The sequence below is a fragment of the Athene cunicularia genome (genome assembly GCF_003259725.1).
Source record: "Athene cunicularia isolate RWA chromosome 20 unlocalized genomic scaffold, athCun1 chr20_part1, whole genome shotgun sequence".
Lineage (NCBI taxonomy): Eukaryota > Metazoa > Chordata > Aves > Strigiformes > Strigidae > Athene > Athene cunicularia.
The window spans coordinates 14,158,278-14,180,155 of record NW_020799125.1 but is presented as its reverse complement, the minus strand read 5'-3'; the positions used below and the strand labels follow the sequence as shown (position 1 = coordinate 14,180,155).

Genomic DNA, 21,878 nt, shown 5'->3' with positions numbered 1-21,878 from the left:
TGAGTGAGGGAGCTGGGGAAAGCCAGCTCCTCCCCCAGAGTGGGAGGCTGTACCCAGTGATTAACTCCCAAGCAGAGGAGTGGAGCTCATGCCGAGTCCTGAAGGAACCTGTTGGGAGGAGCTCAGGAGTGCAAGAGGGCCAGAGAAGACCTGGAGTCGGGCAGAGGACTAATCCAGCCAGAGAGACACTTCTGAGCATCAACAGCTCTGGTCATGTTTAACTACTTTACTGCAGTAGAGGTGAGACCCCAGTTCCACCGCAGCTATGGGGGCCAGCAAGGTGTGTCTGGGCCACTGAAGAGCCGCCTAGAGCAGCTGAAGAAGCCGTGGTGGAGGGAGCCCACGCCACTGGTGCTTCAGCACAGTGAAACAGCCAGGCTTGCCATAGATGCCTTTCTTGAGCAGGGGGAACGCGGCTACCTGAGCGCCATCAATGAGGAGCGGGAGCTGCCTTTTCTGTCCACCCTGGACATGGAATATATGAGCCATCAGAAAAACCAAAGCTTTCCAGATCCCAATGCAATGAAAGACAAAGAGGCTGACACTGGCGATGCGGATGCTGGAGACAGGTCGTCCGTCAACTCTGAACTGACATCTGGCACCTACTTTCCGCTCATGTCTGATGTGCACCCTCCGGAGCTGGAGCTGGGGTGGCCAGGGATGCCGCTCCTCACGGTGTCTGGCCTGACTCAAGCCACTGTCATTTTCCAAAGAAACAAAGCTAACAGCATTAAGGATTTGCTACGGTCTCTGATCAGCCGGGCACGGACGGTATGTATAGAGCTGTGTCCCTGGAGTGGTGTCTTCTGCCACAGCACCTCAGTCCTGGTGGTTGGTCCCAAAACTGTACAGCTGCTCTCTAGATGTCTGTCATGATTGATTTTTCACTAGCAGATCTGTAACTGTTCCTGCTCCTTTCCTTTCCTGTAATTTCTTTCTGCCTGGGACTTCATGTCACACAGGCAGTGTCCTTTAAGGCACTCTGTGTCTGTGTCTATGGGTGTGCAGAGCGCAGTACCAAAGCCTGGAGCGAGTGAGTGGCAGGGTGTGCAGCGTTAACGCCCAGCTCTGCTCAGTTGTGCACCGGCCAGCCCTTCTGCCCTCTGCCAGGGAGTCTGCACAGCCAGGGCTTTTCTCAACCCCTGGACATCATGTTAAGCAGGACAAGAGGGTACCACAGGTGAGTTGCTGTGGGAGAACATGGGACCTGAGTAACCTTGTGAGCCTGAAAATCCCTGCCTGTGGTATTGAAGTAGGTTAGAATACAACATCATATCTTCTAGACTTGGTGTCTGTGCCTTTTTCAGGTTGAGTAAGGTCAGCCCATTTTGCCCTGGTCACATAGTTTTTGCTTGGTAGAGATTTCCAACCCTTAGATGTAATAAAAAATGGATGACTATAATACTTGCCTACCAAGCACAATCCTGCCCTGAATTTACTCACTAGATTATGCTGCTTCTTGTTTCTTTTTACTTTGCCATTTATACTGTGTACTAAAGCAGCAGCTTGGACAGTTGTATCTCAGACACATTTTCAGCTTTTATTGTCTTTGTCCTCTTTATGATTCTTTTTATCTCTTCTATGATAATTTTCTTTTATAGTATTCTGTTTCAATAGTGTGGTGATATTAAGTAAACTTCTAGTGCAAAGTTCACTTTTAACCAGTCAGCTTCTAGACAATTTCTCTTATCACTCCAGTAGTTTCTTATTTAACTTTACAGTCACTCCTTAAATTCATTACTGCCTAGTGCAGAAAGAGGGAAGTAAAGCATTGTTAAGCCTGGACTTCAGCTGTGTCAAGAGCACAAGAGACAAGGCAGTCTGAGCTGAAGTGTTATTTTCTATCACTGTCTGCAGAGTTGAGCAAAGTGTGCCCAGCAGATGAAACTGGGGCCATGCAGCAGCTCACATTGCTATGCAGAATCATAACATCATCAAAGAACCACATATCATTGAAACTTGGGCATGATATGTGGTAAATGAGGATCTTTTTTTCCTTTGTCCAAAAGAAGACCATTTTGCCACATAAGCTACTGCTCAGTTGTAAGCAGCCATTGCTATGCCTGAACTTCTGGTGCACCTTTGTAGGCAAATACAGGAAGTTTTGTCCAGGAAGTAAGTGACAGAAAGCTTTGTTTGTCCTTGCAGGCAGCTGATTTATGGTATCTTAAATGATCTGAAAAGTCCTGTGACACTTACTGCGTCCTTTTCATCAGTGTGGATTCAGACACAGTCATGGCAGAATGCACAAAGTAAATGACTACCAAGAAATGTCCCCTTGTCACTTAGCACGTGTCCCGGATCTCTGATGATACTATGATCCTTTAAGCCACACGAAAAACATCTTGCTGCTTTCTCAGTTCACAGGAACTTCTTTATTGCTGCAGGGAGGTTGCCCAGGCAGTAGGTGCTTTCTTGTACTTTTTGAGCTTTTTACTGTTTTTTTGCTTGCCTTGAAAAGGCACTGACAATCTTCAGCCCTTTATGTTCAAGCTAGGGATTTTCACACAGTGTTTTTAACTGTTGTGTGAAATGTGAGAATGAGTTTTCAACCATCTTACCGGTTTATTAATGGTGTTCTACTGGTTTCTAGGTTAGCAGCTCTGACCAGTGCTTCCCATGATTAACTCTATGATTGACGGCAGTTCTCATTCACAGCCCCAGTTACGCATCTTTAAGTAGTTACTGAGTCATTTTTCTCATCAGACCATCCAAAAGGATGCTACCTGTATGTCTTTTAATGACAAAAGAGCAACCAGAGGTACAAACATCTTTTGCTTGAAGTTCCAGTAGCAACTGCATGGAGAACCACTTGCTTTTTTGCTTTCCAGCTGCTGTTTCTGCATTTCAGATATCGTCTCCACTAGACTTTAAGCTCTTGTCATATATCTCTCCTTTAGAGTGTTTTTCCTCCTGTGGGCTTACATAGAAGGGGGATACAGTGCTAGTGGGATGTGGGAAAGATGTTGAGATCCCTGAATGCTTTTCCTGGGTCCTGTAGACAGGAAGGTGTGTGTCTTGAAATGTTGTTTGCTGTTTTCTCCTGTACAGTCATACAGAACAACATCAGCTGACATATTTTGCAACAGCATATTTATACTGACAAATCAGCAAAAAAGGCATTTGTTTTATTGGTACCTTTTGCTGGTGTGATTTGTCTTTCTACTTTGCTGTATTTAACCAGCTGTCTTTGAAGATGTATGTTCAGATTTGAGCTTTTCTCATTGCAGACGTAAGAAGATGCAGTGCAGCCACACCTTAGCCTTCATTTGATAATACTATTACAATTTTATTTTTGTTGGATGAACTCCATTCCATTCTGTTTTGAACTGTCTGTGCTTCTCCTTTCACCTCTCTCGTACAGCTCTGACACTGGCTGTGCATCTGTGTGCAGGTGCGATGGTAGAAGGGTCCCTGATGGTCCCGCAGAGCAGCAGTGTATTGCTTCAAATGGCAACACCACGGTAATGACCAAAACCACACTGCTATTGGCAAATACCAGTAAAACCAGCTGTGCTGGTTAGAAACCAGACAGATGGCAACCCCGGTGGGGTGCTGGTAAGTGCTGTAATTCCCAAAGTGATGATTGCAGTAATTGCTGAATTGCAAGTTTCCAGAAGTGGATTTAGAAATGTCATGATTTAACCCTACAATGGCAAGGTGTGAATTTTCTGGAGCCTGTGGGGCAGCTGTGTCTTTACAATGTCCTGATCTGACAAGGCTGTGCCATGGGCTTGGAGACTGTGATCAGCATGGTGAGGAACAGGGATGCTCTAAGCCAGCCCCAGCCTTGCAGCTCCCACCACTGAAACCGAGGGGCTGGAGGCGCTGGACATATGTTGTTTAGGTTTGTAAGGACAGATTGACTTAAACGCCCAAGGCTCTTAAATGTGAGACACGAGTTGTCGGGAGCCTGAACTGCAGATGGTACTTATGTCTCTAACTTCCACTGCTTTATAGAGCTTCTGGAAATTAACTTTGAGGCTTTAGCCTTCACTTTTGTGACAATACATCCTTAGGAGGCTTCAAGGGGAAGACTTCCAGGGTCTTCCCCCAAAACCTCTTGGCTTTGGGGCTGAGCTGATGTTATTATGAGAGCTGTCTGCTTTGTTTACCAAGAGGATATGGCGACCTGAGTGGCCCTTACGGTTGTCCTGTGGCACCCGTGCTTAGAATGATCTGCCCCAGCATGGGTGTCTGCATCTCCACCATGCGAGGCTGTGGCAGGGCACAACCTTCCCTCTTTCCCCATGGCAGTGCTCCTTACTGCAGACTGCAGTGCACATGGGGCTACCAGGCTTCTTGCCTGACATCAGCTGTGGGTGCTTGCCAGCACCTTCAGGAGCAGATCTACCCAAATCCCTCCTGTGAAGGCATTGCCTGTGAGGAGGCCATGAATAGGTCTATAGCCTGTTGCACCTCCTGATGCCAAGCAAAGACCCGCTTTGGAAAACATGAGTCTGACTATCACACCAGGCTCCACCCAGGTTGCACAAGCTGGTGTCCCACTGCCTGGGGCGCTCACTCCTGCGCCGACGCCAGAGCCCTGCCACGAGGCTGCCAGGTGATGCAGGGCTGCATCCAGCCCAGGGCACGGGGTGCCACGGGTGACTCTGTGCCACGCGCTGACTTGCGCAGCTCTGCTCCTGCCTGCTCGGCCCCATCCCTCTCAGAGCGGGTGCTGCAGACTGGCAGTGCCCTTTTTGGGCAAGCAACAGCCCTGGACTCTGCTACAGCCTGTGAGCACTGGTGGAGAAAAATGAGATGGTGTGGGCTTTCTGTGTACACTAGGCGCAAGCAGTGCCTCTGAGCATTGGGGGTCTGAGGATGAAGGAGCATTGGTCTCTCTTAAGTCCATCATATTGACTTCCCAAGCCAAGTTTAGATTGTGTTCAGGGCCAAGCCTGCATCAGACCTAAACTTGAGATGAGCTGGAATATCATGAGGCAAGTGTGGCTGAGAGGGACTTGCCTGAAGCCTTACACAAGGTTTGGGCTATAGTTTTTTCTTGGTGCTTCATCATTAGAGGATGGGTGGCCCATCCAAGTCATTTGGCTAAATTGCCTTTGGTCTTTGGCTAAAGGCCGATGTGGAATGATGTGGTCAAGTCCTGCTTTTTTATTGTGGGTCTCTGCAATACATAATGTTGATAGCCCAACAGCAGCATTAATTTGGGAAGTTAAAGATGCTTCTCACTGTTTTCAGAGCTCTTCCAGGGCTGACTCTGCTGTCTGTGCCAGATGGGCACATTTCAGGAGGGGAGGAGAGTTTGCCAGAGCCTGACGAGGGCTACAAAAGAGGTGCCTTTTGGCGTCAGGCTCTGAAGCCTCTATCTCCCAGGGCCAGGGTGAGAGGGTGGAGATGTGGTTTTGGCCTGGACAGTAGAATGATTTTTAACTCTTGATGACAGCTGCCTTGTGTCCCATGTGGATGCCTGGGATCACACCAGCCTCCAGGAAGGTTCTTCTCCAACCCCTGCTGTGGTGGGCCAGGCTTGGGGTCTTCTGCAAGATGTTGAGGACCAATGATGGTGTGTAAGGCATCATCACGGAGATGGCCTTTGGGGACAAATCAGAGCCAAGAAATTTTGTCCATCTGCAAAAGGGATAAATCCCCAAGACAGCAAGAAGCAAACTCGTGGCATCGCTGCCCTCCTCTGCCATGGCTCTGGTGCAGAGGGTCTCTCCATGTAGGCAGAGCGGGACTGAGAGGAGCCAGCTTGCCAAGCAAAAGACTGGGCAGGGGAGCACGGGGAGGCCAAGGGGGCCCCACTCCGCCCATGGCAGCGGCCTCCACGCAGCACCTAGGCCATGAGTATGAGCCTGGAAAGAGGCAGTTTGTTAATGAAAACAGAGCAAAAGAGTTGCTGGGTAGTGAGCGATCTGGGGCCAGCTTGCCAGTTGGGAGCAGACATGAGCCTGTCCGCACATCCAAGGACCGTGATCCATGGAGCTCCTCTTTTCTGAAGCTATTCCAAGTCAGATCTGTGAATGTGATTGTTCCTGTTTAAATCTTGAACTACTGCACACATAAAAGTCAACCTCACTGCTGTCCTCTGCATTTAACTGTTTAAAGAGGAGCAGCTGGACAGAAGCAGCAGAGGAAAGCTCACCCCACATGGTCTGCTCCACAGGGCAATGTGGACTATGGAGAATTCCATTCATGGCCTTGCTCTAATATAGGCAGAGGAGGTGTTTTAAAACATGATTCCTGCCTCCTCACAGGGTGCAGGATGAGCAGCAGAGCAAACTCTGTCATGCATCTCATGTGCAAGGTATAGTGCAGAGCATGAAAATTGAGTAGCAGGGTGAAGTAGGCCATTGAAGCTTCGCTCCAAAACTCAGTGCTTTTTGGGTCATCTTTATTTGGGCATCCTCTACTAAGTGTAGAAACTCAAAATCAGAGTTATGCACAGAACTTAAAAGTTCCGGTTACTTTATTTACTGCTAAGATATCGTAAAGACTGAGACTGAAGTACCTGGTCAGTAGTTCCATTATTTTTTCAGCTTTTGAAATAAAGCTGGGCTGTTGGTAAATCCTTCACTACTTTACCTTTTTCAGCCCCGCGGTGTTTTGCCGTCCTCCATGAGTTCTCAGTGTTAACTGTTAAGGGTTCAAGTCTAAGTCACTGCAAGCATCTTCAAATGAAATGCATCAGGCCTGACAAATCATCAAGCTCAGCAAGTGCTCTCTTGCCTGTTCCTTCCTGCTCCAAGGTGTCCCCCTGATTCCTGTCACTAATGGTGATGGCCAACAGATGGATCCCAGCAGTTCCTTCATGATCCAAATAATGGCTGCCTTGATGTTGTCTGCTGGCAGCCTCACTCTGTGAGGAACAGTAGAACAGCTTCTCCTGTCACATCTTTATTTATGGTTGATTTCCCTTGATCCATTGTTCTGGTTGCAGGTCATACTGTATTTTGAATTTTCTAATTCTGGGTCACCTCAGTTGTAATAGGTACTTGTCATGACCTACCTTACATTTTCTGTATTTTCCTCCCAGTTTATGGAGAATTCCTTTAGCCAAGATGGTCTGCTGCTTCCAATTCCATTTCCAGAGTGCGATGGGTTGCCATGGCCTTCTTCAGTTTCATTCTTTACAGCACTGGCAATTCTCCTTAAAATTCTTTTCCTTTTTAAAACCCCTCCTTTGGAGACCTTATCTGGCAAGTCTTCAGTTTATTGAGATAGATTTTCTTGATTTTTCTTTTTTTCTTTTTTTTTTTTTTTCAATAATGTTACTCCTTCTTCCTACTGTTAGGTTTCATGACTATTGCTTGCATCCTGGGCTGTGTTAGCAGGAGTACTGCCAGGAGGGAAAGGGAAGGGATCCTTCCTACATATGTTATTCTAGGATTTTGTCTAGTCACCCCTAGGATGTAATCTTAGCAAGGACATGTACATACTCGATGGAGATGCCTTATCCCTTACCTGGAAGTGTGTCCTTCCTGTGAAAAACAGTATTTCTTTATATTAAAATGCTAGTCATCTGTGGAAGCACTCATGCTGATTGAATAATGATTTTGGTCAGCCTCAGCTCATCCATTTATATACTATATTTCTAGCAGTTTGCTTAAGGCAATACATACTTGTCACATCAGTGATATTCAGAGTTTGTTCACATGCATTACCCTTTCAGCTGTTTCTTTCTGTAAAAAGAAGAGACAGCAGCTGGATGAGGAATGTCTTCATAGTTATTAAAAGTGATTTTTATCTGCATGGAGGGGTAAGTCCAGAAGCAGTCTCCACTCATGTGGCCACAGACAGTAACTCAGGAGGTTTGAATACTTAATTCATAGTTTAAAGCACAGTTCACTCAGGCATGAGATTTCAACAATCTCTTGGTTTTTCCCCCCCCACTCCCTTCTTTTCTCCTGGCTAGGTGATAGCAGTTGTGATGGATCTGTTTACAGACATGGAAATACTGTGTGACCTGCTGGAAGCCTCAAGCAGACGGCACGTCCCCGTTTACCTGATCCTGGATGAAAAGTACTTGAAGCATTTTGTGGAAATGTGCAATAAAATGGCTCTTACTCAGGACAACTTCCCAGTAAGTTTTCAGTCACACACTGGACATGATAAACAATCTTGGAATTGATAAAAAACATGTACCTTTTGTGCTGTTCCCTGTGCCTGGTCCCTAGGACTTACCACTTCTCCCACTGTCCCAGGCTAAGAGACCATGGCTGTTTGATCTGGGAGATCAAGATCTGCCTGGAAGCACAGGGGAAGCACAGATTCTGGCCAGAGCTGCTGTAGTGCAGTAGCTGAGTGGGAAGGGAAGCAGTGGGTCTCCTCAGATGTCCTGATGCAAAGCCCACCATTTCCTTCTAGCTCTGCTGTGCTGCCTCAGTGTAAAACTACACGTTAAAAATCTCATGTTAAGATCTGCTTTTAGGCTTTGCAATTCAGTTGTGGGTTCATGAGGGATTTGTGAAGAGCCCGATTCCCCACTCAGTGGGGTGCCCATCAGCAATGGTGTGTGATGCCCAGAGCAGGCAAAGAATAAAAATTAATGTGTCAGTGCGACAAGCTCTCTTGGGAACTTGCAGACTCAGAAATGCATCCCTGAATCTTGCTGCTCCCCATATAGCCTTTCTGGCTACCACCTATCAATGGAAGTTGCATTTTTTGACGTCATTTGTTAGTCCTGCAAGGCCAGCGGTCCTGGCTGTGCTCCTTCACTGGATTCCCTGGAGGACTGATTCTCTTCCAGCCACTAGTTTCATGGGTTTTTCCCTTTATCTCAGTGGGGAATGCTTGGAAATTTCCCAGTTAGCTCAAAACCATTCTTAACTAAAAATTGGTCTAGGGAAAATGCAAAAATAATGTTTTACAGCATTTGTAATTGATGCAGTTACATATGTCTTAATTTCCCCTAGTTTTTCACCTCTCTGCACAATGGGTAATTTAAAGAGGCTTCTTTCTTCCCCCGTGTTGGTGATGGTCTGTCCTTTCTTGCTTCTTACAAGCCAGACCCATTTCATCCTGCCTCCTCTTGAGATGGCACCCCTTAGGGAAAACTGCTTCATGCTGGAGCATGTTTGCTTTCATAAACAACTGCATCACTGAAGTCACCTGGTGGATCCAGATAAATTACATCTCTCTAAAATATATTTTATTTGCTTCTTATCCAAGAGCCTGGCTATCGTTTTTAATTAAAATTAGAATGAGTTTACATCCATGGTGATGTCTGCATTTCTTTGTTAGACCTGATGTCATGTCTTGTACTTGAATGGTTAATTAACACTTGCCTCCCCCATTCCGTGACTCATCGGCAGGTCTAATGTGAAGAACCTCTTAAAGCTGATGCATCTCAAGCAGGACATTAACATACAGGCTTGATATTTGCATCCACATGGAATGCGTGTACATATTTTATTCCTGTCTCTGAGTTGCAACAGGATGTGATGCTCAGTCTCTGTTTGGAATAATTGGTGACAATTTGGGGTTTAATGGGGAATTTGGGGCAATTGGCCCTCCAGCTTCTTACTTCTAAGAACATTGTGTGAGCCCACTGGTGTCAAATCCTGGTGCCGAACATCAGCAAATCCTGCAGTGGTGCATTGAGCATTGGCAGCGGTCACAGCAGAGGATTTAACTGTTGTTTTTTTTCACATGGCTGTCTGCTGAACTGAAAATTACTGTCTTAACTGAATGAGAGTGGTACCTGGCAGTCTTGCTTTTGTGCAAGACTGCAGGATTCTCGTCTTGTTTGGACAATTCAGGGCCTGGATTGCCAAGAAGAAGATGGAAAAAATGAGCCAGATATCAGAAACCCAGTCTTGGAAAGGATAGAGGGTATGAAGAAATACTGTGATGACAAATCTATGGGATATCCCTTACTTGAGGTGGTTTTAACTTCCCTGGGGGCAGGGAGGGGAAGCTCCTCCCAGTGAGAACTAGTATTACTAAAACTTCAGCACTGCAAGAAAAAAAATCCCTGTGTTGATTGGTAAGAGGATTAGGTGAACACCTCCCCAAGCATCCAACGTATCTTGCACTATATCATCAACTTGTGGTGGCATTTCAGAGTATCACAGGTTAATGCAAGTTAGCAAGGACCTCAAGAAGTCATCAAGTCCAACCTCCTGCTCAAAGCAACGTCACCTGTGAGGTCAGACATAGTTGCTGAGGGCCCTACCTAGTCTAGTCATGAAAATCTCCAAGCATGGAGACTGCACATCTTTGGGTAACTTGTTCCAATGCATAACTGTCCTTATGGGGAAAAAGTTTCTCCCTTCTCATAGGTGGGAGATGAGGACATGTTCTGGGACACAAGAAGGCAACAAGTGAGAGCTGCAGTGCAAAGACTGTGAAGCTTCAGCTCTGTGCCTGCTAAAAGTTTCCATGAACTCAAGAGAAAACTGGACAAGTACTTGGAGAAGAGGTCTTGGGGGGCTTCCCACTAAGACAAACCACAAGGAAATCCCCTGAGCAGAAAACAGTCAGCCGCGCTATTAGGGGGCAGCATCACAAATGATTGCCGCCTTCCTGCTCTTCCCCAGCTGCTATTGCCCACTGTGAGAGACAGACCTTTGGGTCAGATGCTCCCTGGTCTGTAGGAGATCTGCTGTTGCTATGAAGCCCTGAAGGCAGTGGGAGACTTCCTCAAGTGGGACGTGAGAGTCAAAGCCTTTCCCGCCCTGCTGCGGTGAGCTCCCAGCAGATGTTTCCGGGAAGTCCAGCTCCTGTCCGCAGGGGCTCTGGCGGAAGAGCAAAGCTGCCAGGAGTGGAGTCACCCGCCGCAGGGTGACGGCCTCCTGCTCCTCACCCCCGAGGCACAACTTCCCTACCCTCAACCCCATGTGAGGCCAGAGACTGGGCGAGCCGGTCCGGGCTGTGTACAGGCGGCCTGGGGAGCCCATGAGTGCTCAACCTGCCCGGGAGGAGGAGGGGGAGAAGGGGGTACAGCGATGCCCAGGAGCAGCTCCTGGAGGGGTGGCAGGGGCAGCGGTCTGCACCCTGCAGAGAGCATCTGTAGGCAAGTCACAACTGTTCGCGCTTGTCTTTTGTCTGCAGCGCTGGCTGTTACAAACTGCTGTGTCTGACTGACCGAGCTGTGCTGCATGGCGGAGGGGTGGCTGCCCCCCACCCCAGGAGCACCCACCGGCCATGGGCAGCACCCATCTCCGCCAAGGGGCAGAGCGGCCCCGGCAGCGTGTGCAGCCCAAGCCAAGTGCCATGGGTCTCCACCTTTTGTGGGGCTGGTGCTAGGCAGGTATGAGCTGTCCACAATGGGATCTGACAGGCCAAACTCAGGTGGTGACAGTTTGTGACAGCTCCTGGGGTGCTAAAGCCACTGCTGGTGGCCGGGGAGCTGGCCTGGAGGGGCACTAAGGGATGATCTGGCAAGCCAGCCCAGGTGCAGCCTTAGGGATGTCTATTTACAAATTAGATGTTTTGTTTGGCACCGTATCTGTCATACAGACCATGCCAGTAGCTGTTTCCAGTGACTGTTGTCCTCTTCTGCTTCCTCAACTGAGGTGCAAATAACTTTTATTATGGGCAAAACCCTCATGTTATGAAAAAGGCTCCTGATGGATACTGAGAATCTTATTTCCCATTTTGAACTGGGCAGTCGGTTTTACAGGCTGAAGTTGTGTCAGAGAAGTTCTTTGCAGTATTTAAATCAGGTGAGGACCAGGTCTGTTTCACTAGAGTACAGCAGCTGAAAATTTTAATATAATTTTTAAACATACTGATAAAAGGCAGTTTTTGAAATGTAGACATACCTTTCTGTAAATCTTTTCTACTGAGCAATATTTTGGTTTTAAGAAGCCTGTCACTGTATAAAAATAGAGCAACATGTTCAATTGATTAGAAACTGGCTATTTCTTATGGGTCAAAATTTAGTTTAATCAGCTAGTGTGGTTAGTTGAATATTATCAGTAATCTGGAAAAAAATGTATAGTCTTACATACTTCAGAAATGATCTGTAGGCTCATAGGATTCTTCAGATTTTTTTTCAAACCAGTATTTGTACCTAAGTGCAACTTGTTAATAGGTATTTTTAGCTTATAGAAGCATACAGTGTGACAAAATATTTGGTATGTAGAAGCCAAGAAATACTTAATGCCTTGCTGGGTTCTGCCTCTGGGAGCAGAGATCCTGCTTGAGGGAGTCCATCAGGGATGCATAAGGGAACGTTTCAGTTTAGTTCAATACGCGTCCCCTTACCAACTCTGCTTTCTTTGTTTTCAGAACATGCGCATAAGGTGTTTGAGTGGAGACACATACTACAGCAAAGCAGGCAAGAAATTTGCAGGACAGGTTCTGGAGAAGTTTATCCTGATTGATTGTGACCAAGTTCTTGCTGGCACATACAGGTAAGAAAAAATAGCAACTACTGTGACAAAGACTGGTGGCAACACAGAAAATATTCATTGACAAAATACTGAATAATGTAGCTCTTTTTTTTTTTTTTTTTCTCCATGATAATGATACGCTGATTTTTCTCTTCATTTCCTCTTATAAACATCAGGTTTCATTTTGATGATTTACCACATTTTACTCCATTCTCTTGCTCTTACCTTGCTGTTTAGCTTTCAGATAGCATTAACTGCTTCCCTGCCAACAATGACACTTCTGGGACACATCTGTCTATGCGTAGCACTTCATTTCTTAAAAATGTAAAAAATGTTCTACCAGGTCAGCTGATGCTCCACCTAGCCTAGATTCTGTCTCCAGCTGATTTTGGGGAGAGCAGCACAAACTGCTGTCCGTGGTCCATCCCACAGCATCCACAATCATTGCATACAACCCTATTTATTCCCTTCAGTACCTGTTCTGTACCTGTTGTCCATGCCTTTGCCCTAACTCATTGTTCTCAACCAATCTCCTACTAATTTCATGAAATACCCCTATTTCTAGTACTGCAGATTGGTAAAATAGCTGTCCTAAATTCAGCTCAGTCATTGCTTTCACAATTTTCCAAGCCTTCATCTTATCCACCCTCCCCTTTGCATCTTATCTAAAGTGAAGATCTTGGCCCTTTCAGTCTCTCCTCATGGCAGCTGCTGCATCCCTCAGTCATTTTAATTACCTTTCTCTGCACCCTCTGTAACCTCACTATGTCCTTCTTGAGATGCGGAGACCAGAACTGCACGCAGCCCCAAAGACACGGCTGCACCAAGGTGTTCTAGAGGGTCAAAATGATGCTCCATGCTCTGTGATTATCACCTTTGCTGACAGTGGCCAGCATTCATTGAATTTTTTAGCTGCCTTTGCACACTGAGCTGATGATTTCAGAGAACTGCTGATGATTCTGAGTTCCTTTCTGAGCTGTTCCAGGCTCAACATCATACAGACCTGATACAGATAATTTTTTTCCTATGGGTACACCGCATTTTCCTACACTGAAGTTCATCTGCCACATATTTGTTTGTTTGCTCAGTTCTGTGACATTCTTCTGGATTTCCTCACCCTCAGTGAGTTATCCAGCCACCTGCAGGAACTGAGGATCCTCTGCAAACCTGGGGATTTCACTGTGCCCCTCCATGCTTGAGGTCCCCGGCAGGATGAAAACCAGTCCCACCCCCAGTCTCTGGGGCCTCACTGCTGACTCTTACCCACGCTGAAAAATGACCATTAAGCCCTAACCTTTGCATCCTGCTTTCACTAGCTCTTGCTCCATAACAAGAGCTTTCCTCCATGCCCATGGCAACTTAGTTTCTTAAAAAGCTTTGGCATAGAACCTTGTCAAAGGCTGTTTGAAAACCCAAAAATACGTAGTTTGAGTGTTCCCTTTATCCTTGTGCTCACTGGCTCCCTCACCAAACTCCAGCAGGTCTGTGAGCAGAGCTTGCCCTTACAGTAGTCCTGTTGACCTTTTTCCCAGAGGCCATGCTTCTCCACGCCATCAGTAATCTTGTTCTTCACAGCACAGTCTGCCATGTCCCAGGGTGAGGGTCAGCTCCAGTGGTATGTGGGCCTCCAGATTACGTCCAGAGCCCTCTCTGTGGATGGGATCGTACTGGAAACCTCCCAGTCCTCAGCAAAGCAGCTTTTGCAGTGGCCCTGGTACACAGGAGTGAAACACTCCTCAGTGTCACCAGCACTAGCAATGGGTGCAAAAAAATCATTGAAGTTCTCTGCTGTGGTCTTGCCCCTTTTGACCCATAGGTCTCAAATGGGCCCACCAATTTCTTACCTGGTAGTACAGTATTTTTGAACAACCTACAAGCTGTAGTCATCTTTTTCGACGGCTCCTTTTCCGCTCTTTTTGACTAACTGCTGCATTTTTACGTAGTTACCTTTCTTGAAATTTAATATCCACATGCTGCATTTACTTTGATTGCTCTCTGCCACTACAGGGTTAAATTGTGTTGTGAGCATTATTACAAATGGGCTCTTCCACTTCTGCCTCTGGAACTGAGTCTTATGCATCATTCCAGACCACATCCTGAATAACATCTTTTTTTGTGGGTCAAACAATTTAGACTAGTTAATTCTGGCAAGTAATCATTTATTGCTTCCAATAAATTCACAGCTCATCCCAGTAAGCATTAACCTAGTATGTGTATGAGTGGATGAACTCTCTCACTACCTGTTCTAATTTTGCAGCCTCTGTAATCTCAGTGAACATTGTCTGATGACCATAACTGTTCTGATCAGAGGGTCGGGGGTACTGTTCTTGTACTGGATTTTTATTTCTAGACTCTGAGTTTTTCTCCTACAGATCTTTCCCACAGTATTTTCACACTGTTGCACATCATATTACCCTTCACAAACAGTGCAATTCCCCAGGACAGATTGTTCTGATATTTCTGTGAATTTGGTGCCCTGGCAATACTTTATTCTCCTTCCACCAAGTCTCCTTGAACATCCCTCTCCCTTTCTCTCTCTTTTCCATCTCCAGCCAGCATATGCTGGACTCTCAGTCTACCATTGTCCTCATCAGTGCTGTAGCTCCAAGCTGCACCTTCTCCTCTGCTCCCGACTTCGTCATCTCCAAGTGTGGAGGTCTCCCCTTATCAAACTCTGGCAGTAAAAAATACAAGTACCCAGTTGAAACTGGTTTTGTAGAGTTTCTATGTAAACAATGTGGAGAGCAGTGTCTGGCAGCATTCTGAAAATCCTAAAACATGTCTCTAAACAATGGAGTGATTCACTGGAAACATCTATCCGTCTCCACTGACTGCAGGGGGTGGGGATTAGATAACTGGGACCACTCATTTATGAATGACTAAAATTGAGCATGTGTCAGCTGGATTGAACTCCACAGCTGGAGGAGCATCTTATTTCCCTGTGGCCCAGAGTCAGGGTATTGATGAAAACACGGATTCAGTTCTTTGGGTCACTTCCTCCCTCTGCTGATCTGGGACAGGGATTTGGGTTTGTGATGTGCTCTCTTTCTATAGATTTCTGTAAAGCTGAAACTTCTTGAGTTCTGGGAGATAATTATTCAGTTGAATAGGGTCTTATATCTAATTCTCTGCTGTCCCAGTAAGCATGTGATGTTATGGACTAAAAGAAACAGTCTTTCTGTGGAATTTGTTCAACAGTGGTCAGAAACACTCCCGCAGGCGAAAAGCAGGAAGTCTGCTACTGGGTATACTGCAGGCTGGTACTCTACCTAGTATAGTAGGTATTTAGGTTACTCTCCTTGCAGATGGGAAAGCTTGGTTCAGATGGTGAGGATAGTTACCGAGTAAAGCCAACGATCCAGTGTGGATCCAGGGGTGTCTTGGGATGATACAGGAAAGATCTAGGGAGGATACAGGATGATACAGTGGCAGGTTTTACAGTTCAACAATCTTGTGTGCAAGGATCAGAGGTTTCAGAACCTCCAGGGTTATGTGGTATATGTGCTTCTTTATGTTCAGTTTGCCATAGGAGACTTTTTCCCACCGTGGTTAGCCGCTGCAATACCCTCTGGCAATAGGTTATGCAGTTTAATTTATGTTTTGTGTGAAGAAGTGATCCATTAGACCTACTGCTAGGTAATTATATTTGATGCCCCCCAATTCCCATAACCTGGGCACAGTAAATCAGTTTCTTATTAATTTTCTTGACTGCATCCGTGATTTTGTCCTCCTCCATTATAATCCCTCATGTGAATCATCTCTTCTCCAGCTGAAGTATCCTCGGCTCTTCGGTTGTTTCTCGTGCAGGGGAACTTCCAGGCCTTTAATCATAATGTCTGTCTTTTGTGAGAAGAATTGACCAGAACTGCATGAAGTGATCAAGATAACCCCCACTTTGGCATTGGAGCATAATGGCAACTTCTGTCTTTTCCTCTGTCCCCATCTGGCAGTTCCTAGTCTGCTGTTTTCCTTTCTGACCAGTGCTAAGTGATCATTTTTCTGAACTGTCCGTGGGAACCCTGACCTGTTTCCTGAGTGTTAGTATCTGAGAACTCATCAATATACAGAGACTGTCAGGGTTTTTGCAACAGTTTGAATTTGTTGACGTTGAATTTTGTCTATCTTTTTGTCACTTATTCACCCCATACCATAAGATCCTCTTCCAGCTTCTGATTATCCAGTTTTCTTTTGACCACCCACCATAATTTTCTCATGGGCTCTGACATGGACTGTTTCTACCATTTTCTGAGTATGTTGCACAGCAGCAATCCCAGCACAAAACTTGTGGGATTCCAGTGGGTAAATTAAAACTATTGCTAGCATTTGCACCCCATCTTTAATCAACTGTTACTCCTCAGGAAGACCTTTCTTTATACTCCATGATCACTGAATTTTTCTAAGAGTCCTTGCTTAATGACCATGTCAACATCTCTTTGAAAATTCAAGTATCTAACATCAAGCAGATCATATGCATCTGTGCGCTTGCTGCCTCCTTCAAAGAACTGCAGAAGGCTTTTGAGGCATGGCTTCCTTCCACAAAAATATGCTGAGTCTTCAGCATCATGATTATAGTTATTTATGCATCTAATCATTTTACTCTCTATTTGCTGCTACCAGTTTGTTCAGTATGGAAATAAGACTGGCTGGTTTGTAGTTTTCCAGGAGCTCTTTAAAAGCTTCACATTTACTACTTTCCAGTCCTCTGCTACTATGTTCAATTTTAAATGATAGGTTATTCACTGGTTAATAATTGGAAAATTGCTGACTTCCAGTTTTTGAAGTCTGTTTACTTTAATATTTTCCTTTAAAGCATCTTTTAACTATGATGACTTTTTGGATGTTTTAAAATGTCTCTATTTTGCTAGGTACATTTTCTCCGAGACTCTAATATAGCATCTTTAAACAATCTTCATGCTGCCTCAAGCATTTAACCTTGTTGCTTACTCTTTTAGATTTATTTTTAATAGCATTCCTTAATTTCTCTTTAAAGTTAACTGTTACTGTTGTGGATTATTTCGGTCCTGAAAGAATATTTTATATGGGTATGTCATGGTTATTTTTTTGCCGAGTGGCCTTTTCAAACAAACCTTCTGACCTAGTAATGTTATTTCTCCTTTTGTTGGTTTTCTGGTTAGTTTCTCCAAAAAGCAGTCATTTATAGTGTCTAAAATGCAGTTTCTGCAACCCTTCTACTAATGGCCTTCATTCAACATGGCTATAATTGAATCTCCCTTTATTCCTTTTTTTCTGCCTTCTTAGCCTCTCAGCACTTCCTTAGGATGCCATATTTACCCTCAGCACTCTGCTCAAAAAGTTTACAATATAGCCCTAATATGATGTTTTTCCTATTTAGGAGTGGAATTTTAATCCAACAGGAATTTGTTGATATATCATTTACCTTAGGTGGCTTTTTTTTAATGTATTATTCCACTGTCCCAGCAACATATCCTTTATTTGTCCTTTCTGTATAATTTCTGACCTTGTTGTTAGAGTCTTCCTTGATTTTCTTCTACCCAGTAAGTTTCTGAGCTGCTTCCTGTGTCAGAGTTGTAATTTTCAGTTCAGGTATTTCACAACAGCAATCTGTTTCTTTTGATCTGATCTGTTTTTTCACCACTATGTACTTTTCTAAACACAATTTAGAATCAATTCATTGACTTCCATCCTGTCCATATATCAGAATACAGTTTTCTTGCTTTTATTCCTAAAGTAAAGTGCGCAATCTCAAACTGTGTGGCCTTCACAGCTTTGCTCCAGATTCTCATTTAAAGCCTCTCCCTATACTGCATTATATTGTGCAGCAGCCAGGTTTCATTTAGGTTAAGATGGAATCCATCTTTCTTTATAGAGCTACTATGTTCCAACAGTTTTCCGTTTTTTCTTATGATTCTGCCATCGTTTCCCCCAACATAATTTCCATAATCATGTCCTGAAATGCTCTTCTCTGCCCCATTCTAAGCATGGAAGAGGAAGCATTTTATAAGGCTGCCAATAAATCCTGATCTTTTTTAGCTTCCTACTTAGGTGCTTTTATTTTACCCCTGAGACTCATCCTGTCTCTTTATGTTAATGGGACCTATACAGACATTGACCAGTGGCTTCTCTGTAGTGCTCCATAACTTAGATACCAATGTCTCTACTATCTTTCATCCCAGTGAGCACCTCGCTCTTCCTTCTTTGCTGTCATCCTGCCTGAGGACTACATCTGTGTGCTGTCTGTCCCCCACAGACACCTTCCATATAGCTTGGTCTGTACAACCTGGGCACAGTTACCACGCTGACCGTCAGTTGTCTCTTTTTCCCAACTCAGCATCTCCTGTCCCTCAGAGGATTCAAGTCGAGTGAAAGGATTACACATCTTGTAGGCCACACTGTAGTTCATACAGCCCCAGGATGTTTGCTTTTTTTCCCAGCACTGTGATGCTACAGATGTATGTTTTCCTTAAAACATATCCTAATCCCAAGAGCTGCTGCCTACTCATTCTCCAGCCTGTATTTGTGCACCTGATTGTGACTGCCTGGAATGTATTTTCTTTTAATATTTTCCACTGTATCCATTGTATCCATATTTTTTTTCAGAACCTTTATCAAACTCCTGTCTGTGCAGTCCCCCTTCATTGGTCCATTAGATACGATTTGTGAATTTAATGAGCATACACTGTTCCGTTATTTTGGCCGCTCATGAAGATAGTAGCACCAGAGCCAAGATGCTAGATCCCTTTAGAGTTTAAACATATCCTTCTATGTTGACAGTGAATCCAGATGTCTAGTCTCTCTGCATCCTGTCTTGCAGAGGGGTATTGTCCTACTCTATCCTTGACTATTCAGGTATTCAGTGTCTTTTAATTCTCAGCTGTGAGAAGAGACTCTTTTCTCCTCAAATGCATGCTCTGATCATACATGAAATCCAATTTTAGTCTCTAGCCATCAGATTCTCTCTTCTGTGAATTCTATATGCAGTATTACATGTACAAATACATAATTTTTCTTATTGAACCCCATACATTAATACTCTTGTTCTCTATGCTGACATTTTCCTTGATAGTTTTGCAAAAGCCGTTCTTATTTTCAAAAATACTCTTGGCAAGCTGAACTCATTCTAATATATTCCTGTCTATTGGTATGAATCAGACATGGTTTTGGAGAGTTTTCTAAACATAGGAACAAGTCTCACTGCTCTTTTCTTAAACATTTGTAGGAATTTTAGACCACTCAACTCTTATGTGTTTACTGATTAAATATTTCCCTTTGTTTTCCATCTTTAGCATTATATTTCCTTTAAATGAAGACAAGGAGAAAACAGGGTTTATGGAAATATCTAGGAGAAGCAATAATCTAAAATCCTAAATATCATGACATATCTAGTTATTTAGTATTATTCTGGGCACCAAAAGAAATAGTATGTTTCTCTGAGCACTTATTTAACATGCATTAACAGAGTGAAGGATATGAAGGCATTTACTAATGCAGCAGATGAAAGGAGCTTAAGGGCAAATGAGGCTAGAGATAAACAGGATCTTGAACAGGAAAACTAGAGTAAACATTTGCCAGGCTAGGACTAGAGAGAAGAGGTGGTATTGTCAGCCTGAATAGGTGTTACGTGGCTGTTTGAGTTGCCTTAGAGGAGATTAAATTTCTCAGCTGAAAATGGAAGGTGGCCAAAGTATCAGTATGTGTCCTGCCACTGGCACAGAGAGGAAGGAGCTCACTGATTGCTGTACTGTAGTGAAAGAAACAAGATTTGGGGTTGAAGCTGACACAACTGAAAAATCAGAGGAGAAAGTTGAGAGGATTACAAAGCTCTGCACCTGGCCTCAATACAGAAGAAAAAAATAACTACATAAGAATTTGGTAATGGACAAGTAAAGCTACATGGGTTTGAAGCTGGAAAAGGTGTGGAATTTCTTTTTTAAAAAAAAAAAAAAAGTGCTCATACTCTCAGGTATCCATGTCCCAAGGAGGAGGAAAGAGCTTTTAAGAGAAAGTTCCAGATCTAACTCGATGAACAATCACCTCAAGAAAGAAATTATAATTAAGCAGAAAGTGAATGCATAAGGAATGGAAAGCATAGTGTATCAGCAAGGGAACCCCAGGCTGATAGGTGTAGCAATAATGTGAGCATTGCCAGAAGAGAAGTTATATATGATGTTGCAGAGCACACCAAAGCAGAGAGGAAGAAGTAAATGAATCCAGAAGAAAGAGCCAAGCCATGCTGCTGTAGGGATGAATAAGAAGTAAGAGAGATGGAGTGCCCAAGCTAACTGAATACATTACACTGTTTTTAATCAAAATAAAGATGAAAAATGAGGGGTGGAAATGACTTCAAGTGCATTGGAAGCAAGCTTAAAGAGTTTACTACAATAAAGTCAGATTACTGACATCAAAGAAAATGTCACTTGAAATTAAAGGTCTAGTAATGAGTATCTACATTTAACAATGGTCAAAAATGGTACACAGAGGTTTGTACTGGCATATGGAAAGAAAAGCAAGTCTTTGAGGCAAAGTGACAGAAAAGCAGTAAAAATGAGTAAGAGAAACTACTGGAAGAAGCAAAAAACCCTTCTGCTGCAAACTGGTATCTCATCAGTCGGAAATGGTGAGGCAGAGAAGCCGAGTGTAAGGGCTGCAAGTCCCCAGTACGGTGCAGCTGTGGAAAGGCCCTGCAGCCCCCGGCCTGGGGCGGTTTTACAGAACCCAGCCCGGTGCGGAGAACGCGGCTGAGCCCGCGCCTCCGGCCGAAACCCGGCCGGGCGGAGCTGCGGCGGGAGGGGCGGGTGCCCCCGGCGCCTGGGTGGTGCTGCGGCTCCACCTCCCGGCCGAGGGCTGCCCCGGGGATTTGTGCCCCGGGGATTTGTGCCCCAGGCTGGTTCAGAGCTGGTGCGGGATCTCTGCGTGCAGCAGTTGGTTACGGAAAAGCTAACGGCAGGAAAGTCCTACCGCTTTTAGAAACTCGCGTGAGCTTTTAGCGCCCGCAGTGCCTGCAGTGAGCAGCTCCCAGCCCCGCTGTGGTGTGTGGTGCTAGGAAGTCCCTCTTCTTGTCTCCGTGGAATTTGTAACCTGTTAACTTCATTCAGTGCTTCATGGAACAGGCTGCCCAGGGAGGGGGGAGTCCCCATCCCGGGGGGGGTTTACGGGCCGTTGGGATGAGCTGTGGGGGATGTGGGTTAGGGGAGAACTTTGTAGAGTCGGGCTGAGGGTTGGACTCGATGATCCCGAGGGGCTTTTCCGACCTGAGTGATTCTGGGATTTTTATACCAGAAGAGACCGAGAATGATCACTTCCTGGCTATTTCCTCCCTGCCGTTCATGGACCTTTGTCAGTTTGTAGTGATGGGAATCGCCATGGTTGCCAAGGCCACATCACCCTGTGGTGGAATCCTCTCGTGCGTTTCTCTAGGGAGGCAGCACTGGGGTCAGAGGGTGCTGGGAGAAGGCAGAAGGTGGAAGTCTGTGGAAGAAGGAAGGAAGGAAAGAAAGAAGGAAAGGAAGAAAGAAGGAAAGGAAGAAAGAAGGAAAGGAAGAAAGAAGGAAAGGAAGAAAGAAGGAAAGGAAGAAAGAAGGAAAGGAAGAA

General features: G+C 45.0%; 1 protein-coding gene across 1 annotated transcript in view; it reads left to right on the top strand.

The window, feature by feature from the left end:
* The window catches only part of FAM83C (family with sequence similarity 83 member C), a 26,497-nt gene continuing 4,619 nt past the window's right edge, over positions 1–21,878 (top strand). The window contains 4 exon segments of the mRNA XM_026862117.1: positions 1–142; positions 145–771; positions 7,883–8,050; positions 12,205–12,329. Coding sequence (XP_026717918.1) covers positions 89–142; positions 145–771; positions 7,883–8,050; positions 12,205–12,329 — 974 coding nt within the window. The 5' untranslated portion in view covers positions 1–88.